The 20,253-nt window shown below is 36.9% G+C and overlaps 1 protein-coding gene across 6 annotated transcripts in view; it reads right to left on the reverse strand.

The window, feature by feature from the left end:
* The window catches only part of NUBPL (NUBP iron-sulfur cluster assembly factor, mitochondrial), a 361,834-nt gene that overhangs the window by 173,577 nt on the left and 168,004 nt on the right, over positions 1-20,253 (reverse strand). For all 6 annotated transcript variants that reach the window (XR_014070750.1, XR_014070751.1, XM_081548056.1 and 3 more), the window contains one exon: positions 16,623-16,716. Coding sequence is in view for 4 of the 6 variants with exons in the window: in XM_081548056.1 (XP_081404182.1) it covers positions 16,623-16,716 (94 nt within the window). In the remaining 2 variants the exon portion in view is untranslated. The remainder of the gene's footprint in view (positions 1-16,622; positions 16,717-20,253) is intronic.

The raw sequence follows: 20,253 nt of genomic DNA on the forward strand, positions 1-20,253 counted from the left end.
GTAACTCCTTGAACCAGGAGTCAAAAGCTCTGAATTCTGGTTTTGTTGACTATGCTAATGTATTATATACCTTGAATAGCTCACTAAATCTCAATACATCTCAATTAACTTCTCTATAAAATGAACCTATTTCCACTGGTCTTATTTAAAGAGCTGTGTCACTTAAAAAAAAACAAACATAAAACTGTTAAAAAATGCTTAGTGATAGCTATAAGACCCTAGAGAGAGGGATTAAAGGGTCTTGGTTTTCTTTACTTAACGGTAACACGGTATCACAAATAAGCATCCATGATGCCTGAGTTTGTTTGTAATTTAAACAGTACCACTCATACATCATAATACATTTCTGACAAGGACAGACGATGATCATCTTCCATGTTCCATAAAATGCTCACAAAACATATAAACATTCCACTGGAACTACCAGCTACATTCATAAGAGTTTTTGGTGTAAGATTTTTTTCCCTTTAAATATATGTTCTTAACTATTGACTAATTGCAATGCAATCAGTCTTCAGGATGCTATTTTGAGAAAAAAATTTATAGCCCTTGTTAAAAAATACAAAAACATAACTGACCCATACAGAAATCACTACACCTCTTTTGCTGTACCAAATTTTAGTGCATCGCACATGTAACTATTCCAGACACCCTAAAGTGACCTCTACAAATTATAAAGAAATAAAGTAAACAAAAAACAAACAAAATATCCAGTAAAATTAATCATTAACCAATCTGTGCATCACAATGTATATTTTTAAATTTTAAAGAAATTATGTTGGTTTTTGTCACTAATCTCTTAACTTAAAATATGATCTCTAAATCTGATATTACAGTTTATCTCTACAGTTATTGACTTTCTACTTAATAAATTTTAATTTTTCTCACAGACCCTGGAACATGAACCAATATGAACTAGCCTAGATTGTTCCCCTCTATACCATCACTGATGATGTCACTTCAGTTTTGTGATGGTTTGTTAGAAAACTTGTGCTCCCTCTACTGACCACAAGGAATACTAATAGCAACAAAGAGAATGTTTAGTTTGCAATAAATATAATAATTTTCAAGGGATAAAAACAGAGTATCATAAAGTACCATCTCAAGAATTCAATGAAGAATTTTCTATCCATTTTCTAGGGTAAATGTCTAAGTCCAAATAAATAATATTGTTTAAATATTATTTTCCAAGTTGTAATCTATGTAAAAGCCTTTTTATACTAGCTGGGATTTACTATAAGAGGTTAATTGTCTATCAGATTCTGGAAAATATGTAAACATCTTGAAAAATAATTATTTAGAGTATTGTCTTAACTGCTAATTCTCTTGAGTATTGAGAGGATACCGGATCTGTAACTGCATATCTGGATTTGGGTCTGAGTTCAGAGCAGTTAGTTCCAGTAGTCATGTATGGATGTGAGAGTTGGACTACAAAGAAAGCTGAGCGCTGAAGAATAGATGTTTTTGAACTGTGGTGTTGGAGAAGACTCTTGAGAGTCCCTTGGACTGCAAGGAGATCCAACCAGTCCATCGTAAAGGAAATCAGTCCTGAATATTCTTTGGAAGGACTGATGTTGAAGCTGAAACGCCAATACTTTGGCCACCTGATGCAAAGAACTGACTCACTGGAAAAGACCCTGATGCTGGGAAAGATTGAAGGCAGGAGGAGAACGGAATGACAGAGGATGAGATAGTTGGATGGCATCACCGACTCAATGGACATGAGTTTGAGTAAGCTCCAAGAGTTGCTGATGGACAGGGAAGCCTGGCATGCTGCAGTCCATGGGGTCGCAAAGAGTCAGACATGACTGAGCGACTGAATGGAACTGAAGCATTTAAAATTAATCGTTCCAGATGTTAGGCTGATCATAATTATACCAGTGTGGAATTACTCAACTATGGCATTCTAAATCTCCAAGGCATAAATTGTATCTAATTCTCATGCTTGATTGAGAACTTCAGTGTTGGAACCTAATAAAAATATACAACAAAAACTGCCCTTAAGTATACCTGGATGAGTAATTCTACATAATCCTTTAGCATATCAATGTAAAGTCAACTAACACTTAAAAGAAGAAATTAACAGCTATTCTTAATGTTCACAGTACTCTAATATTTAATGCTGCTGATGCTCCTTGATTTATTTAAAGATACTTGCAGCAAAATAATCATTTTCTGCTAGCTTAGCATAAACATAATTGTTCATTGACTATAAAGGAGATTTGCTTCAGTATTTTTTAGCTCTCCCTTGCCATTCTTCTCTATAACTCCCAAACTTCCTGAATTATAAACATTATTAACTGTAATATTAATAAATGTCCACAAACATTAGCATCAGATTAAGTAATACAAAATTAAAAGGGCAAATTCACCTTAAATGTACCCCCAGACTATGTTTCAACAGGGAATATAAATAACTCTTTCATGAGTCACTGTTTTGGATTCTATACTCCATTCCAACAGAGGAGAGAAACTGGCTATAGTCACAAAGGGCATATGTTTTCCTAATTTAAAGATCAATCATTATGTTGCTCTCTTTAGAAATGAAATTTGTTACAGAAAATTATGCCAATTTCTGCCAAAAAGCATTATAAAACACAATGATTACTGGAAATCACAGTATTTCAAAGTCATTGGTGAGAGAGAGCATGTGTACTTTTAATTAAGAATTCAAGTTTGTTAAAGGAATCTGGACACATATCTGCTATTTAGAAAGAGAGATTAGCTCTTTAATAATGGAGTCAAAAGGCAACAGGCTTCCAATCACCTCACCCTAATGATGAACTCACTAGGGGATTCAGACTGCGTTCACTGAACCACTGAGGACAAGAGAAGTTTCCGGAGATTCTAAAGAGCTTGGGCGAGAACCATACAGTTCTCTCATATTCTACTCACATGCTATCTCTCTCTTTCATTCTCATTCTCCCCCTCAGGTCTGATATTTTCAGTAAAGATTAAATCCTGACTTCTCTCCAGTCTTGAGTCCATCTTTAAGTTGATCAGTAGACAGCTAGAGAAGCCTACTTGTTGTACACGAACGTCTCTGTAATGTTCTTCTATGAGCATCTGTTCATGCTGGACTCTTAAGATTTAATATTTTTGGATTTCAAACTCTGTTAGATGCACATAAAGCTCAACCTGCCCATGCTCTCAGCGAGCCACCACCAAAGGCTATTTTGTTCATAATGGTACACATTCCTTTCTGTACACATTCTTTCTCTAATATGAACCCCAAAGAAGAGAACTGCTATACTCTGATTACCTTAACTGTATTTAACCAGGTGTATTTCACAAAAGAAAGACTGACATTTTTCATGAAAAAGCTTTGCTCCATTTTCAAATCATACTTAAGATATGAAGACATTCTTCAGAGCTACACAGCACTCTGATCAAATCTTTCACATCTATGACAAAGTACAAAAATTTTTAAATGATAGATTGTGAGTCTCATCCTTTTTCTACATATAAATGTTTAATAGATTTAAAAGTAGTTTTTAATATGAATCTGACTATCCATTGGCCATTAATTATTCATTGAACTTTAAGATATTAAGGAATTTTAGCTGTCAGGCATATGATGAACAAAGTACCTAGAAATTCTTCAAAGACAAAACTGAATGAACGATATCAGAAGGGTCCCATCAAAACACAGGCTGGATAAATCAAGGTATTCAAACATCAGATGATTCTGAAATCTACATAAGAATCATTTGAGGAAGTTTTTCAAATCCTGGGTCTTTCCATGTGATAGTTTCAGTTCAGTTCAGTCGCTCAGTCGTGTCCAACTCTTTGTGACTCCATGAATTGCAGCACGCCAGGCCTCTCTGTCCATCACCAACTCCCGGAGTCTACCCAAACCCACGTCCATCGAGTCGGTGATGCCATCCAACCATCTCATCCTCTGTCGTCCCCTTCTCCTCCCACCCCCAATTCTACCCAGCATTAGGGTCTTTTCCAATGAGTCAACCCTTCGCATGAGGTGCCCAAAGTATTGGAGTTTCAGCTTCAACTTCAGACCTTCCAATGAACACCCAGGATTGATCTCTTTTAGGATGGATTGATTGGATCTCCTTGCAGTCCAAGGGACTCTCAAGAGTCTTCTCCAACACCACAGTTCAAAAGCATCAATTCTTCGGCGCTCAGCTTTCTTCACTGTCCAACTCTCACATCCATACATGACCACTGGAAAAACCATAGCCTTGACTAGACGGACTTTTGTTGGCAAAGTAATGTCTCTGCTTTTAAATATGCTATCTAGGTTGGCCATAACCTTCCTTCCAAGGAGTAAGCATCTTTTAATTTCATGGCTGCAATCACCATCAGCAGTGATTCTGGAGCCCAAAAAAATAAAGTCTGACACTGTTTCCACTGTTTCCCCATCTATTTCCCATGAAGTGATGGGACCAGATGCCATGATCTTAGTTTTCTGAACGTTGAGCTTTAAGCCGACTTTTTCACTCTCCTCTTTCACCTTCATCAAGAGGCTCTTTAGTTCTTCTTCACTCTCTGCCATAAGGGTGGTGTCATCCGCATATCTGAGGTTATTGATATTTCTCCCGGCAATCTTGATTCCAGCTTGTGTTTCTTCCAGCCCAGTGTTTCTCATGATGTACTCTGCATATAAGTTAAATAAGCAGGGTGACAATATACAGCCTTGACGTACTCCTTTTCCTATTTGGAAGCAGTCTGTTGTTCCATGTCCAGTTCTAACTGTTGCTTCCTGACCTGCATACAGGTTTCTCAAGAGACAGGTCAGATGGTCTGGTATTCCCATCTCTTTCAGAATTTTCCACAGTTTATTGTGATCCACACAGTCAAAGGCTTTGGCATAGTCAATAAAGCAGAAATAGTTTAAAAGTTGTTAATTCTTAGGCTATTGCCTTGAACTGTTAACTGACACACTATAACTTCTACCGATAATATATGTTGACACAAATACAGGGACCCTGCTTCTTAAATTTAATTGGAAACATTATTGTTCATTAACCAACAGCATTATATTTGCTTTATAATTTGATTCCCAAACTAACAAAGACTGAAGTTTCAGACTGAATACCAGGAGTGTCCTTAAAGATAAAACACTGGAATACAATTCCTAATCTTTAATCCTTGGCTACAATTTGCCTAACAAAAACAAAAAAATTATTTTGGAAAGAATTTTTATAATTTGATGGATAAAACAGTAATTCTCTTCTACATCATGTGATTCTTTGCCAAATATCCATTAATTATAACCCTGCCCAACATTTTCATGGAAATACACCAGAGGAGAAATCCAAAACTGACTGACTCCTTTAGTTTCATACTACAAACTGAAAACATAATGAAGACTTACTATCTCTGAAAACTAGGAAAATCTATGACCTAAATCTGCCACCTATCAGGTATAAGCATGCTTTAAGCTTTACAGTTTGAGGTAATTACAAATTGTAAAATGTAGGGGAAAAATAGCACTAAAATCCAAAGCAGCCAAATACGGCCCATGGTAATTTACTTAAGGAAGGCAACAATATGTTTCCGATCCTTTCACGTTATAAAAACTGCTGTTGGGCTTCTCCAGTGACTCAGTGATAAAGAATTCCCCTGCCAATACAGGAGACACAGGTACAATCCCTGATCCGGGAAGATCCCACAGGTTGTGAAGCAACAAAACCCAAGGGCCACAACTATCGAGCCTGCGCTCTAGAATCCAGGAGTCGCAACTACTGAAGCCCCTTGCTTGCCCTAGAGCCCATGCTCTGCAACCAGAGAAGCCACCACAATGAGAAACCTGCCCATCACAGCTAGAGAGTAGACTCCACTTGCCACAACTAGACAAAAGCCTGGTAGGCAACAAAGGCACAGGACAGCCACAAATAAACACATAAATAAAATTATTTATACACACACACACACACTACTGTCAAAACTGGCAGTCAAAGAGTATTACTATAAAAGAGATAACTGAATAGCCCAAGCTGGTGGTGGGAAAAATACAAGTATGGGCTTGGACTAGGATCTATGATGAGTGAATAGGAGTTCAGTTAATGTGGCAAAAGGCCCACTGCTTTTCACAAGCAAAAAATGCCTTTCACTTTAAACGGTGACTGAAATATTAAGGTGGCTTAATTTAAAATTCCCATCTCATCTCATTTAAGTGAATAAGAGGCAGAAAGGCCTCTGGCTTTCCTTCTATCTGTAGTGTCCAGACAGGAAGGGCTCCAGACAGGAAGAAAGGGCATAACCTCATTTTCATAATGTAATGCCAGTCTGCTAGTGCAGCTTCTCTTAGTGCATGGATGTTTAGCATCTTGTCTTGCTGCCTGCTCTGCCACATGCAGTACCTTCTCCCTCCTTGTGGGAAAGTAATGAAGACAGCACCCACACTAGGCTGTTTTCTATGCCCTTCCTTGGAGGTAAAAGAAAGAAGACCAAGAAGGGATCATGTGCTCCCCTCACGAGTGTTCAGTCTTTGTCTCTTCTATTTTAAGAATCATTTCCAGAAGTTTTATTCCTGCATCTATTTTTACTTAATAAAGTGAAGGAGAACTTTTTTTTTCATAACTTTATCCTATTAAAATACACCCTTCTATCCATTACTCCCCACTGCAACAAAATATACTTACATCACAGTTTATCTCCAATATAAATATTCTGTTCATTAATTTGATGACAGTAAAATTTTGCCTTCTGATAGCATGAATTTTCACTAATTTGACTATACTGAAATCTATTAGCTTCAAAGTTTCAGAAGGCAGGAATCTTTGTACTTCATCAATCACAAGTTACTAATTCACAGTTACGATGACAACCATGAAGAAAAAAAAAGCTGTTTTGATTATTTTCCACTTGCTGTGCCCCACTTACTTCCTCTGCCCCTTCCCCGAGCTCTGCTTCATTCTCTGTCCTGATCAGCCCAGGTAGCTGACCTGTGTGAATTCTGTCACCTGAATTTCCTTATCCTCTGGTTTTCAATAGGCATCTGCCAAAGCAGGTACCCAGGATACAAGGTTGTGGGAGGAGAAAAAGGTGGGAGCACTGTAACTACCACACACACTGCTTCCTCTCTGTCTTGCAGAAGTTCTGCCCTCGCTTGTATTCCTCTGTGGTCGGAGCTCCCTCTACCTCTACCAATCCGCCCCTCTACCATGGCTTCAGCAGTCGCCAGGTCCCACTAACATGGTTCACTCTGCTCTTCAGGCAGTCAGTCAGTAAAAATTCCTGACTATCACTAGCCTCTGGGTATTTCTCTGTCCCTTGTTGGTTTCCTGATACTGCCCACACCTAGGTAACTAATACCTTCATTAAACTCACTCTGTTAATTCTTTTTAAGATGTGTCATCTCTTTCCAGCTAGGACCCTGACTAATATAGCACCTTAATATGAGTGACTCACTAAAACTCTCTAGTCTCTCAAAAAATAAAAATATGCTTCACAGATTTCACGAGAGGCATAAATTCTTTACTTAATTCCAAGAGTTAAAGTCCTCTAACAAAGGAAGAAAAATATTTTAGGCAACATCTATTAGAATTCAAATAGTAACATGGTGCATACATTTTCAAACTTTCAAGGAACTTATAATGTTTCTTAAAGAAATATTAATCCTCTTCCATTATGGAAGAGCAGTTAAGTGTTTGATAATTCCCAAGAGTACATCACTATGCATTAAAAAAAAACAACACTACAAGTCAACCCTGTAATATACCCAACTCAATATATGGCACCAACTAATTTACAAGCAAAACAAACAGCAAGCAAAAACTCAGCAAACTGTGCAACAAAAAAAAGTAAGAAAAATAACACAACAAAACCACTGGTAACTCTGGCTTCTCTCCTTGACAGGTTCAACAAGACAAGAGCAAACGCAAGGACTATAATTGATTATTTCTCACCCTCTATTCTGTCTCTTTTCCCTCTAGAAATTACTACAACTACTAGATATTTGCAGTATATAATGACTCAGTAGTCCACGGAAGCTCAAATTTAAGTCATTAGCCACTAATACTGCTGTCAACACATTTATCACTATTGTTGCTACACAACACTTTTAACAAATAAGAGAAGGATTTTTTTCTTTAAAGTTTCCTCTTATAATGAGCTTGTCATCTATCCCATGGAACGAAATGGAACACATAAAAAGACTTGCTAATTAGCACTCAGAAAGAAGATCTTTTACTTGTACAGGTCTGTCTTCATAAATTTTGCAAATTGGTGTCTCTTTACAAGCATAAAACACAATTTCATTCTCAACATGGCTTGGAGAAATGCAAAGTTCATATAAAGATTCCTAATTCACAACATTTCACACCCCACCAAAAAAACTCTTCTAAAGTGTTCAAGTAGTTTCTAAAAACTACTATACATTTATATGGAGCTTTTATGTTCATTATCTCATTTGCTCCTTCTAAGTCTATGGGGTAGGTAGGCAGGTATTCCACACATAAGGATAATCAGATATTTAGTCCCTTGTCAAATATCCCTGCAAGTAAATAAAAGAATTTCTTATTATCTTACAATGGAGCAGTACTAGTATCTCTCATCAGTAATTTAATACAGAGCCTGTTGTTGTTACTGTTGTTTAGTCACTAAGTTGTGTCCACTCTTTTGCAACCCCTTGTCTGTTGGGTTTCCCAAGCAAGAATACTGGAGTGGGTTGCTACTTCCTTCTCCAGGAGATCTTCCCGACCCAGGAATCAAACCTGCATCTCCTGCATTACAGGTTTACCTGATTCTTCACCCCGAGCCACTTGGGAAGCCCATAATACAGAGCCTGCATGTAACCAAATAACAAGTGCCCACATGCATACTATTATCCCATACACCAAAGAAAAGTTAGTATCAAGAGGTATCAACTAACCACAAGTATGTTATACGTAACACAAGAAAAAGGATAGCATAAAGAAATACCTAAAATGAAAATATTTTTCATTTAAAGGAAGAATTAAATAAAATCTATGTTGCTTTTGAACTGTGGTGTTGGAGAAGATTCTTGAAAGTCGCTTAGACTGCAAAGAGATCAAACCAGTCCATCCTAAAGGAAATCAGTCCTGAATATTCTTTGGAAGGGCTGATTCTGAAGCTGAAACTTCAATATTTTGGCCACCTGATGCAAAGAACTGACTCACTGGGAAAGACCCTGATGCTGGGAAAGAAGGCAGGAGGAGAAGGGGACAACAGAGGATGAGATGGTTGGATGGCATCACCGACTCGATGGACATGAGTTTGTGCAAGCTCTAGGAGTTGATGATGGACAGGGAAGCCTGGCATGCTGCAGTCCATGGGGTCACAAAGAGTCGGACACGACAGCGAATGAACTGACTGACTGATGTTTTTAAAGGTAATGTTTTAACTGATACACAGAAAAGAGCTCCCAGGTAAAAGCAGCTGGGGTAGGAAAGATCACAGGAATGAGTTAGTGAGCTAGTAAGAAAGATAAGGGGGCACATAAACAGTGACAACTAGTCAACTAACTTTGTCATTTATTCAATCAATATTAATTGCATAAGCCATTGCGCCCAAGGTACTCTAAGAAATACTATGATAAATGGGGAAAAAATCATTGCATTCAAGCAGCTTACCGCCTAGTTGGTAAGATAATACCAACACAGATAAAACACTCATTCACTGATCAACATTTCCTGAGTGATTACAGGAAAGCACTGAGTTCAGCACTGTGAGAAACACAAAGATGAATGAAACAGAGGCTTTACTCTCGAGGGTGTAACAGTCTGGTAGAGAAGATAACATAGTTATGCAAGTTTTGAAGAGAGAACATAAGAACTGCTATAGAAATCATTCAAATAAAATGCTATATGAATTCCAAAGAGAGAGAAATGGTTCCTAATTGGGAGGTTGGGGAAAAATGGCAAGTAGTAGCCGTTAGAATAAAGAGCAAGCAGGACCAGGGTACCCAGTGAATGGGGAAGGAAGACATTCTAAGTGAGGGTCAGCTGTGTCTTATATTAGAGAAAGTAAAGGAAGGAAAGAAGGGCAGTGGGTATATAAGGTTTAGGGGGAGCAATCCCAGGTTATATGAAGGAGTTTAGTGGGAAAGAAAAGGAAGTCGAATTACAGCAGGACTCAAATGAGTTGAAAAAGCTTCTGTGGTTTGTGGGATATGGGACATAAGAAAAAGTAGAACACAGAGTATCCTAGAAGAGTTCTAAAGTCAATGATAAGAAAAAAGGAAAATGAGGTTCATAATTAGAGAAAAATAATTCAGGTAGGTCTAGAAAGGCAGGCACGATTCTATCAGGCTGTTCCAGATTATGTGAATTGATGAAAGCCATGATTCAAGCCAGGCCAGTAAGTCTCTGGTTGGTGCCCTCTCCTCTAAATCTTGGGAATTGGCTCAATTTTAGTATTTACTTAGAAATGTTAGCTGTGAAATGACCATGGCCTGAATAAAACTATACTTCAGGACCTAAGCCTGTAAGAAATATACATATACAGAGACAATCACCAATGCACTCGTCCCTTCAACATCCCCTCACATCCTTTCTGGTATGTTTCTGATATGTTCTGCTTGCTCTGTTTTTCTCATTATAAAATTAAGACATGTTCACTATAGAAAATCTAGTCTTCTCACTGCTATTAACTTTTAACATTGACATAATAAACCATTATTGTATTAACACTGACAGCTGCAATTCTATACTGAGAGCCAGTGTGCCTGGAAACCAGCCAAAGGCCCCAAACCAGTATGACCAGCCCAAAGACAACACTAGTCTTCCCAAGAATGATTTGGAGCTCTCCTAGGGCTTCCCTGGTGGCTCAGACAGTAAAGAGTCTGCCTGCAATATGGGAGACCTGGGTTCCATCCCTGGGTCAGGAAGATTCCCTAGAGAAGGAAATGGCTACCCACTCCAGTATGCTTGCCTAGGAAATCCCATGAACAAAAGAGCCTGGCAGGCTGCAGTCCATGGGGTCGCAAAGAGGTAGACATGACTGAGCAACTAATTCTACTTTCCTAAAGCCCAAAGGAGACTGCTTCTAGACTGCCTTCAGGTCTTCCCTAGGATGTATAAAGAGGCCCAAAGCAATCTTTCAGGAGTCAGAAACAAACAAACAAGCAAAAGCCTTGAATACAGGAGAAACCAATCTAGACCACTGGTTGGATACTCACCACATAGGGGTGCACAGGTTTTCACAAGTTTATTTTTATCAGAGATAACCTAGATTAGAATATTTACAACCTAAATGGGTTGAATGGATTAGAAATAAACTTAGTAAATCCATGAGTCAAATATTGCTGGGTTTTTTATTAGGGCAGCATGATGTAGAACTTGATAGTATAAGCTTTAAACTCAATCAGAACTAATACAAACCTCAGCTATGACTCATTGTAACTGTGTAGCCTTGAGAAAGTTACTTAACCCTTCAAAAATTTAAGAAAATAGACATAACACCTGTGATCCTCAAATAAAAAACTAATACATGGAAAACTGTCAGTAAGTGGCAGTTTGTTAATAACAGCCAATCATCATGTTATCTGTTTACATAGAAATGTATTGTCTTTAAAGAATGAGTGTTTTCTCAGAAAAGGAAACCATAAACAAAATGAAAAGACAATCTATGGATTGGGAGAAAATATTTGCAACTGATACAACTGACAAGAGCTTAATTTTCAAAATATATAAACAGCTTACACAACTCAACAACAAAAAAACAAATAACCTTATTAAAAAATGGGCAGAAGACTTAAATAGACATTTTTCCAAAGAAGACAAACAGATGGCCAATAGGGGCATGGAAAGATGCTCAAACTGCTAATTATTAGAGAAATGCAAATCAAAATTACAATGAGATACCACCTCACAACAGTCAGAATGTCCATTATTGAAAAGTCTACCAATAACAAATGCTGGAGTGGGTGTGGAGGAAAAAGAGCACCCTCTTACACCATTGGTGGGAATGTAAGTTGGTGAAGGCACTATTAAAAACAGTATGGAGGTTTCTCAAAAAGCTAAAAATAAAGTTACCATATGATCCAGCAATCCTACTCGGGCATATATCCAGAAGAAACTATAGTTTAAGATATATGCGCTATGTTCACAACAGCACTATTTATAATAGTCAAGACATTAAACAACCTAAATTTCCATCAACAGATGAATGGATAAAGAAAATATTATATATATATATATATATATATATATATATATATATATGCAGGGGTTAATAGTCAGCCGCCTGTTGCTCTGGCTAAGCCATGAGAAAATCACCATGGGAAAAGAATAAAAGCAAAATACAGCGATACAGCATAACTCAAATAAAAGTACATCAGGTTGATCAGTTGGGGTTGTCATGCCCTGCTAAACTAAGGAAAATCATAGCGTGGACCTTGGAACGCTGGGTCAGCACAAGTCCAGAACACTGCTTGTGCACACACCAAGATGTTTTCCCAAGGCATATGCGGGTCTATGACCTCCAGCTATGTGATAGCCCTTGTACAAAAAAATAACAAAGATAATTTAAAGTAATCAATAAATGGAAGACGTGACTGGGAACACAGGAGGCTGACTTCATCGCAACACAACATATACTTTCTGCTTGCCAAGACACTAAATAAAAGTGATGTGGCTCCAAGGAACAGGGCTCTTGACCCAAGAGGTCTTGAGTCCACTGGTCCCATCTTTAAAACTTTAATTCTGTCTCTAGTTTCTTTTTCCCAAACTGCGTCGACCCCTTTCGATCCCTACCTGCTGTGCTGGCTGCACACACACACATATATACACTCAGTGGTTTTAGTCATGTGTGCCAGGCTCCTCTGTCCATGGTATTTTTCCAGCAAGAATACTGGAGTGGGTTGTCATTTCCTTCTCACACACACACACACACGTGTGTGTGTGTGTGTGTGTTGTCATTTCCTTCCCCCCCACACACACGTGTGTGTGTGTGTGTGTGTGTGTGTGTGTGTAGGACCCTCAGTGGTAAAGAATCTGCCTGCCAGTGTAGGGAAGACACAGGAGATGTCGGTCAATGCCTGAGTCTGAAAGATTCCCTGGTGGAAGAAATGGCAATCCACTCCAGTATCCTTGCTTATTCTGTGGTAAACCACAGCAGAAAAGAATATGAAAAAGACCATATGCATGTGTATAACTGAATCACTATGCTGTACAGCAGAAATTAATACAACATTGTAAGCCATCTATACTTCAATTCTAAAAAAAAGAAAGAAGAATGAGTGCTTTCGATCTACTTATTTTAATTATAAAAATATGCACATTTATTAAAGAAAATTTAGAAAATACCAATAAACAAGAATTTTAGTGTCATAGTTCAGATAGAGCTAAGTTTCTGTATTTTTGAAAGCATCTTTACTACTTGGTCCAGTTGTTTTTTAATGGATCAGAATTGGGAAGTGAAATACACGTTAACTTTCCATCACAAAATTATGAAACAGTAGAAACTTCATTTTCAGATCTCTTTCCTGAGAAAAGACAAGGCAAACTAGGTGTGGTGCTATCTTAAAATGCTCCATAATGCACTCTATTTATTCTTTACGTCTCATCTCTATGAAGTGTTTTACAAATCCCTTCAAACCTATAATCTCTTCTTCCTTTGATCCTCCATACCATGGGGTTTATGTCTCTCAGAGTACTTCTACGTACTCCACATTATAGCTATCCATGTTTCTTTTCTTACCTGCCACTCCCTCTCCTTGCCCTTCCCTTTGCTCTGTCTCCTAAGACTGGGGCTTCTAGTTTTCAAGTATAAGTGATATACAATAATATATACAGGTGTGCAATATAGTGAGTCACAGTTTTTAAACTTTATGTTCCATTTATAGGTATCATAAAATGTAATATCCTTGTAGCTTATATTATACATAATATTTTGTATCTCTTATTCCCCACCTCTATACTGCCTCTCTCCACTTCCCTCCCTCATCTAGTAACTACTAGTTTGTTCTCTGTATCTGTAAGTCTGTTTCTTTTTTGTTATATACACTAGTTTGTTGCATTTTGGGGATTCCACAGAAAACTGACATTGTACAGTATTTGTCTTTCTCTGTCTGACTTCTCTCAGCACAATACTCTCCAAGTCCATCCATGCTGTTGGGAATGGCAAGTTTTCAGTCTGTTTTTTTTTTTTTTTTTTACAGCTGAGTAGTATTCCATTGTGTGTATGTGTGTAAACACACGTGTGTTTTTGTGTGTGTGTGTATACACACACACACACACACACACACTCACCACATCTTCTTTATCCATTCATCTATTGATAGGCGTTTAGGTTGCTTCCATATCTTGGCAATTGTGAATAACGTTGCTATGAACATCAGGGCGTGTTCATCTTTTTGAACTAGTGTCCCCACTTGTCTCGGATCTGCACCCAGGAGTAGAACCGCTGGGTCACAGGGTAGGTCTATTTTCAGTGGTTTGAGAAACCTCCCTACTGTCTTCCCCTGTGGCTGTTCCAATTTACATTCCCATCAACAGTGTACAAGAATTCCGATAGGACTTTCAACCTGAGGACAGCAAACCTTCTGAAATTATACGTAAAAATTGTGTTTCTGTAGGTACAAACACATTTCCATTTATACATCAAATTCTCAAAAAAAGATCCAAGAATCAAAAAAAGGTTTAGAACACTTGTCTAGGGGAAAGACTTGATTTAACCATCCCTAGATCCTGTACAGTGCTAAACACTTACCTTCATATGGACAGTATTTGTTGCTTTGCAACCTCAACTATACTTCAATAAAAAGTAAAAAGGCACAAAAGAGAAATGAAAACAAAAACTTGAAGAAGCAGCAGTAGCAACAGCAGCAGCAGCAGCTACCTACTATGGAGTACAGCACAAACTGAGTTGATGAGTTTTTCCCAAAGGCAGATTTTAAGAATGACAACAAAATTAAGAAGTAAACACTGCTTCTTCATTTTAAACAATAATTAAAATTTATTAATAAATCATAAAATCAATGTTAGGTTTATGTTTAATGCAAATCTTATAAATATGTTTTCCTCATTCTAGAATCATTCTCTCATCTTATTGTAAAAAATACTGTTTCTGAATGGTGCTTACCAGGGGCTAGGGGTAGGAGGGAATTCAGAGTTATTGTTTAATGGGTAAAGAGTTTCAATTTGGGAAGATGAGAAAGCTCTGGAGATGGATGGTGGTGATGGCTGCACAACAGTGTGAATGAACACAATGTTACTGAACCGTCATGCACATTTGACCAAAATTCTAAATATACTGCTTTTTATTCTCATCTAACATGAATTACCTATTAGAGAGCAGACTCTTCATCAAAGGTAAGAAATAGATACTAGTTAAATTTTAGGATATTAGAAAGAAATCCTCAAAGGAGAAGTAAATCTTAACCCCAATCTACACATTGTTTTAGAGTATAAGCACAAATTAAACGGGGTGATATAATCATAAATTCTGTCCAGAGAGGGGCTATTATCTGAATAAACAAATGAAAATTGCTTAGGGACATCAGTTTATCTGTGTGAAGTAAATTAAACTTTTTCAAGATACCAATTCACAACTCAGGGAATAAATAATAATTTAGCCCAACTTTATCAATATTATCCACATAAATAAGAGTTTTGGAATCTTGCAACAGGCATTTCAAAGTTCAAGGAGTACAACTTATTCAATAAACATTTAGTGATCACTTGATATTTAAAAAATAAAAGTCCCAAAACTACTTTAAAAAGAAAAAAATACAGACTATTTAGAACTCTGACTACAGAAAGGGCAAATTACTTTCCTGTTTTACTGCACTTTACTCCCATCTCATGCATTATAATTTGCCCCAACAAAGTAAAAGCCTCCAGTAAAAGGCTCCAGAAAGGTTATAAATCTATTTAAAATATCAAAAGTAGTCATAATTATTAGTAATATCATAATGATATTTTCAAAGAATGTATATATATTATCAAATACCTAGTTTCTAAACTTTTTTGGTGACTGTCCATGATATCTCCTGGTTATTTATTACCAATAAATAACGGATTTCAAAAGACATTTTAAAATTCCATTATTTTCCTCAAAGTCCTTATACGTATATAAGAGAGATTTACAACTATTTCTGCATTGGAATCTAGGAAAATCCTTAGAAACAGATTCAATAAAAAAGCTAATACTAAAATTTAAATTCCATTGCATAAAAAGATATCCACTACCATACTGAAGTGCTGTGTATTTTGTATTTGATGTAAACTAACATGTTTATTGCTCTCAACTTTAACATCAACTAATTGGCAGGATATAAAATTTTCCCATAGTTGTATTTATCAAAAAGCCAAATTTTCCAAGTATTTATTCTTATTCAATATTTATTCAATAAATATTACTGAGTGCCTGCCACATATCAGGCACTATGCTGTAAGTGCTGAACGACTGTAAACCAAACAGTCAGGTTTTAACTAAATAATACTTAAGCACTACTTCTTTAACACAGACTTACATCACTACCTTTTCAAAGTGTCTTTCTTTATATTTTTGTAAACATGCTTATTCTGGCAGTTCTTTGAAACTTCTGTTCATGAATCTGATCTCTAAAGGTAAATTTATAAATGATAATGTTTTTAAGACATAAAAATGTTTGCCTGTCATAGTTTGTTTTACCGTATGACAATAACAAAACATTAAGGATAGCACAAATTCCATTTAACTGTAAGAGTTACCTGAAATGGGAATATTCTGTGAGACTGATAACTGCACGTCTCCAGTTCCTGGTGGCATGTCAACAACCAGATAGTCCAGTTGACCCCAATCTACCTAAAAACCAAGATGACACAAATAGTATCAATGTAAAAACAAATGCGGTGAATAGTGACATAAACGAAAAAAATGAATTAGTAACAAATCTAAAATAATAGCTTTCACTTGAGCTATTACTAAGTGCCAAGGACTGTGCTAAGGGCTGATATGGATGTATAAGAAACCATGGATGTACAAGAAACCATCTTTGCTTCTAGCAGACCTTCTCTGACTAATAAGGTTAAATTTTCAGATGATCCCACAAAACACACACATACCATAATGATGATCCCACTGCACAATGGACTACAGGACCAATAATCTATTTTCACTGAGAACAGTCCTAATTTTATCTAAGGAGGTTTTAGCTTTTTGTCCTTCGAGTTTTTAGTAGTGTTTCCTGTAGCAGTTCCTACTATAATTTTCAACATTTATTATGTTTCCTTCATAAAACACACTAATAATGAAAACTGAAACTTAGTAAGAAAATTTTATAAATAGAGCTAGATTTCCAAACTATTAATATTTGATTATTTCTTTTCAGGCACTTGCTCTTTTCTCCTCAAATGGCTCTTCCTTATGAATCCCCAGTTTCAGCAAAACGCTGTAGGGTCCTCTCAGTTGCCTAATGCAAAGACTTGGGATCATACTTAACTTGTTCCCTTTCCCTCACCATTTATATTATGCTTTCTAAAAAATCTCTGAAATGTATTCACTTCTCCTTCTGCATGGCCAAGAACTCAACATGAACCATAGTCATTTATCACCAAAATCTCCCAACCAATTTCCCTGTATCAGCATTGCCCATACAGTCTATTCTTAATACCACGGAAAAAAATGATTTGATAGTGCAGTGGGTTTTTTTGTTTGTTTGTTTAAAACTCCTCTATCGCTTTTAGAATAAAGGCTATGCTTAAGCTTTAGAACTTCTGCCTGGTCTTCTTTACTTGCTAATTCCTCCTCATTCTTGAGGCTGCAGCTTGAAAGTCACTTCCTATAACTTTCATTAAAGATTAGATATGGTGTTCCTATTATGTAGGAACAATTCTTCTAATCATTTGTTCATTCATTCAACCAACAAATGTTTACTGAGTATCTACTATATACCAGGCATTGAGCAAGGTATTAATAATTGAATAGTATCACGGTCCCCAGTCTCACAGAATTTACAGTACAGAGGGAGAGAGATATTCAACACAAAATGATATAACCCGTGCAAAAAAGGTTAGTGAGAGAAATTGAAAGATCAATATAGCTGAAGAGCAGTGCAAGAGGAAAGACGGCATTCATTTACTATTGTTTCAGTATCTATCTTCTCATGAAACTGTAGATGACTTAGAATATCTAACACAGAATGGACATATAGGAGACGCTCAAGTTTTCTTTCAAGGAATGAATGAATAAATACATACATGCAAATACTTTGAAATTTTTTAAAAGGAAATGGAAATTATACTGTGTATCTTGCTTCTTAAAACTTAATAATATGAAATAAGCCTTTTCCATAAAGTCACATATTCTTAAAATATGATATTGGGTCTGATGGATTCATTTATGTTTTAACACATTTATTCAACATATATTTACTGAGAAATGATTCCAGGCACTGCTCCAGGTGATGAATAGACAACAATGATAAAAACAAAGTCCCAGACACCAAGCAACTAAAGTTTTAGTGAGGGAGACAGGCAGATAAACAGAAAGACAAAGAGTAAAAAGTACTACAAAGAAAACAAGCATCCCTTTCTGTACAGAATTACTTGGTTGCTGATTTGGATATATCCAGATCAAACAGCAAGAGACATTTTAAAAGTCTTCAATTTCTGAGTTTCAGAGCGCGGGTAGTAAGAGTTCAGACAGCTAAGAATTTATCAAAGGATTTCTTTGAGTCTCTTCAGTTCCCAGGGTCAGACAGTGAGGAACACATGAAGGAGAGAAAAGGAGTGGAATGGTGTAAGGGACTACCTTTGACAGAGCGGTCAGAGCCTGAAGCGAGAAAAATAACTGATTCAATTCTTGGAAAGCATTCTAGGCAGAAGCAATGGCAAGTGGAGAGGCCCTGAGATGGGAATATGCTTGGTACATTCACGGAATAGCTAGGAAGGCAGCACAGCCTTTCTAAAACAGCACTCCTCCAACCATCGGTCTCTTTCCTTCTCTGAATGTGCTTTTCTTGAAAACATTTATCAATATCTGACATTATATACTGACATGTCTTTTAAGAATTGTATGATATTTCTCAAACACAAGTATTTGATACCGATTTAATGACACATTTTAAGAGAATGATGAAATGATGAACATGAAGTAGTTCATTTTCAATACGGGGTTTCTTGGTTTGAAAACAGTTATCCCTAAGTTACCCATGGCCATCATCTATGAAACTATTTACAAAAAAGATAAAGGATACTTTTCATTTTACATCCTCTACACTGAAACTCTTAGCACTGGCAAACTGACAATTCTCTTTGTTTCAGAGGACACCAAATGACTGGTGCCAACAATTTATAATTGTTGTTCCTTGGCATTTAATCATATTTATCACATTGGCTCCAATTTCTTACATCTTAAAAAAATAATTCCTATTGTATTTCCAAGGAACTAAAAATACTACACTGTTAAGGCAATGAATTTCAAATGACTCTTAAACTGAATTCAAACTCTATGGGAAACATAAAAAACCTGGCCCAGAACCTTCATCACACATAACAGGCATTTCACCAAGGCTTGCAGACTTGAACTGAACTCAGTATCTGACTTCCAGTTTTATGGCATTCACTAATATATCAATATATTGCTATTAATGAATATACAATAATTAATATAAAATTAACATAATTAACACATTATTGTTGTTCAGTCACTAAGTCATGTCTGACTTTTTGTGACCCCAGTTAACAATTAACATTAATATAATATTGAAATGAAATGTTAGTTGCTCAGTCGTGTCCGACTCTTTGCAACCCCATGGACTGGGGTTCACCAGTCTACTCTGTCCATGGGATTTCTCAGACAAGAATACTGGAGTGGGTTGCCATTTCCTTCTCCAGGGGATCTTCCCGACCCAGGGATCAAACCCGGGTCTCCTGCATTGCAGACAGATTCTATACCAACTGAGCCACCAGGGAAGCTCTCAAGGAATATAATAATAATATATTAAAATATACTGTCTGCCAGGAAGTTCCAGTTCTCTTGTAAAAGAACTACCAAAGCATTGATTTTAGAACGATTTGGGGATTCTCTACATTCTATTGAGTGTGGATTTACTCACATAAATTATTTATTACTAAATGCAGGGAAATAAGCACTAGCAAAACACCCAGGCATCTCATTTAGTAAAACCCAGCAGCAGATCCCGGCTTCCCAGGATACTTAATGGTAAAGAATCTGCCTGACAATGCAGGAGACGCAGATTCAATCCCTGGGTCGGGAAGATCCCCTGGAGAAGGGGATGGCAACACACTCCAGTATTTTTGCCTGAAAAATTCCATGGACAGAAGAGCCTGGTGGGCTATAGTCCACGGGGTCGCAAAGAGTCAGACACGACTTAGTAAG

This window comes from Giraffa tippelskirchi, chromosome 12 (genome assembly GCF_054371585.1).
Source record: "Giraffa tippelskirchi isolate mGirTip1 chromosome 12, T2T-mGirTip1v1.2.pri, whole genome shotgun sequence".
Lineage (NCBI taxonomy): Eukaryota > Metazoa > Chordata > Mammalia > Artiodactyla > Giraffidae > Giraffa > Giraffa tippelskirchi.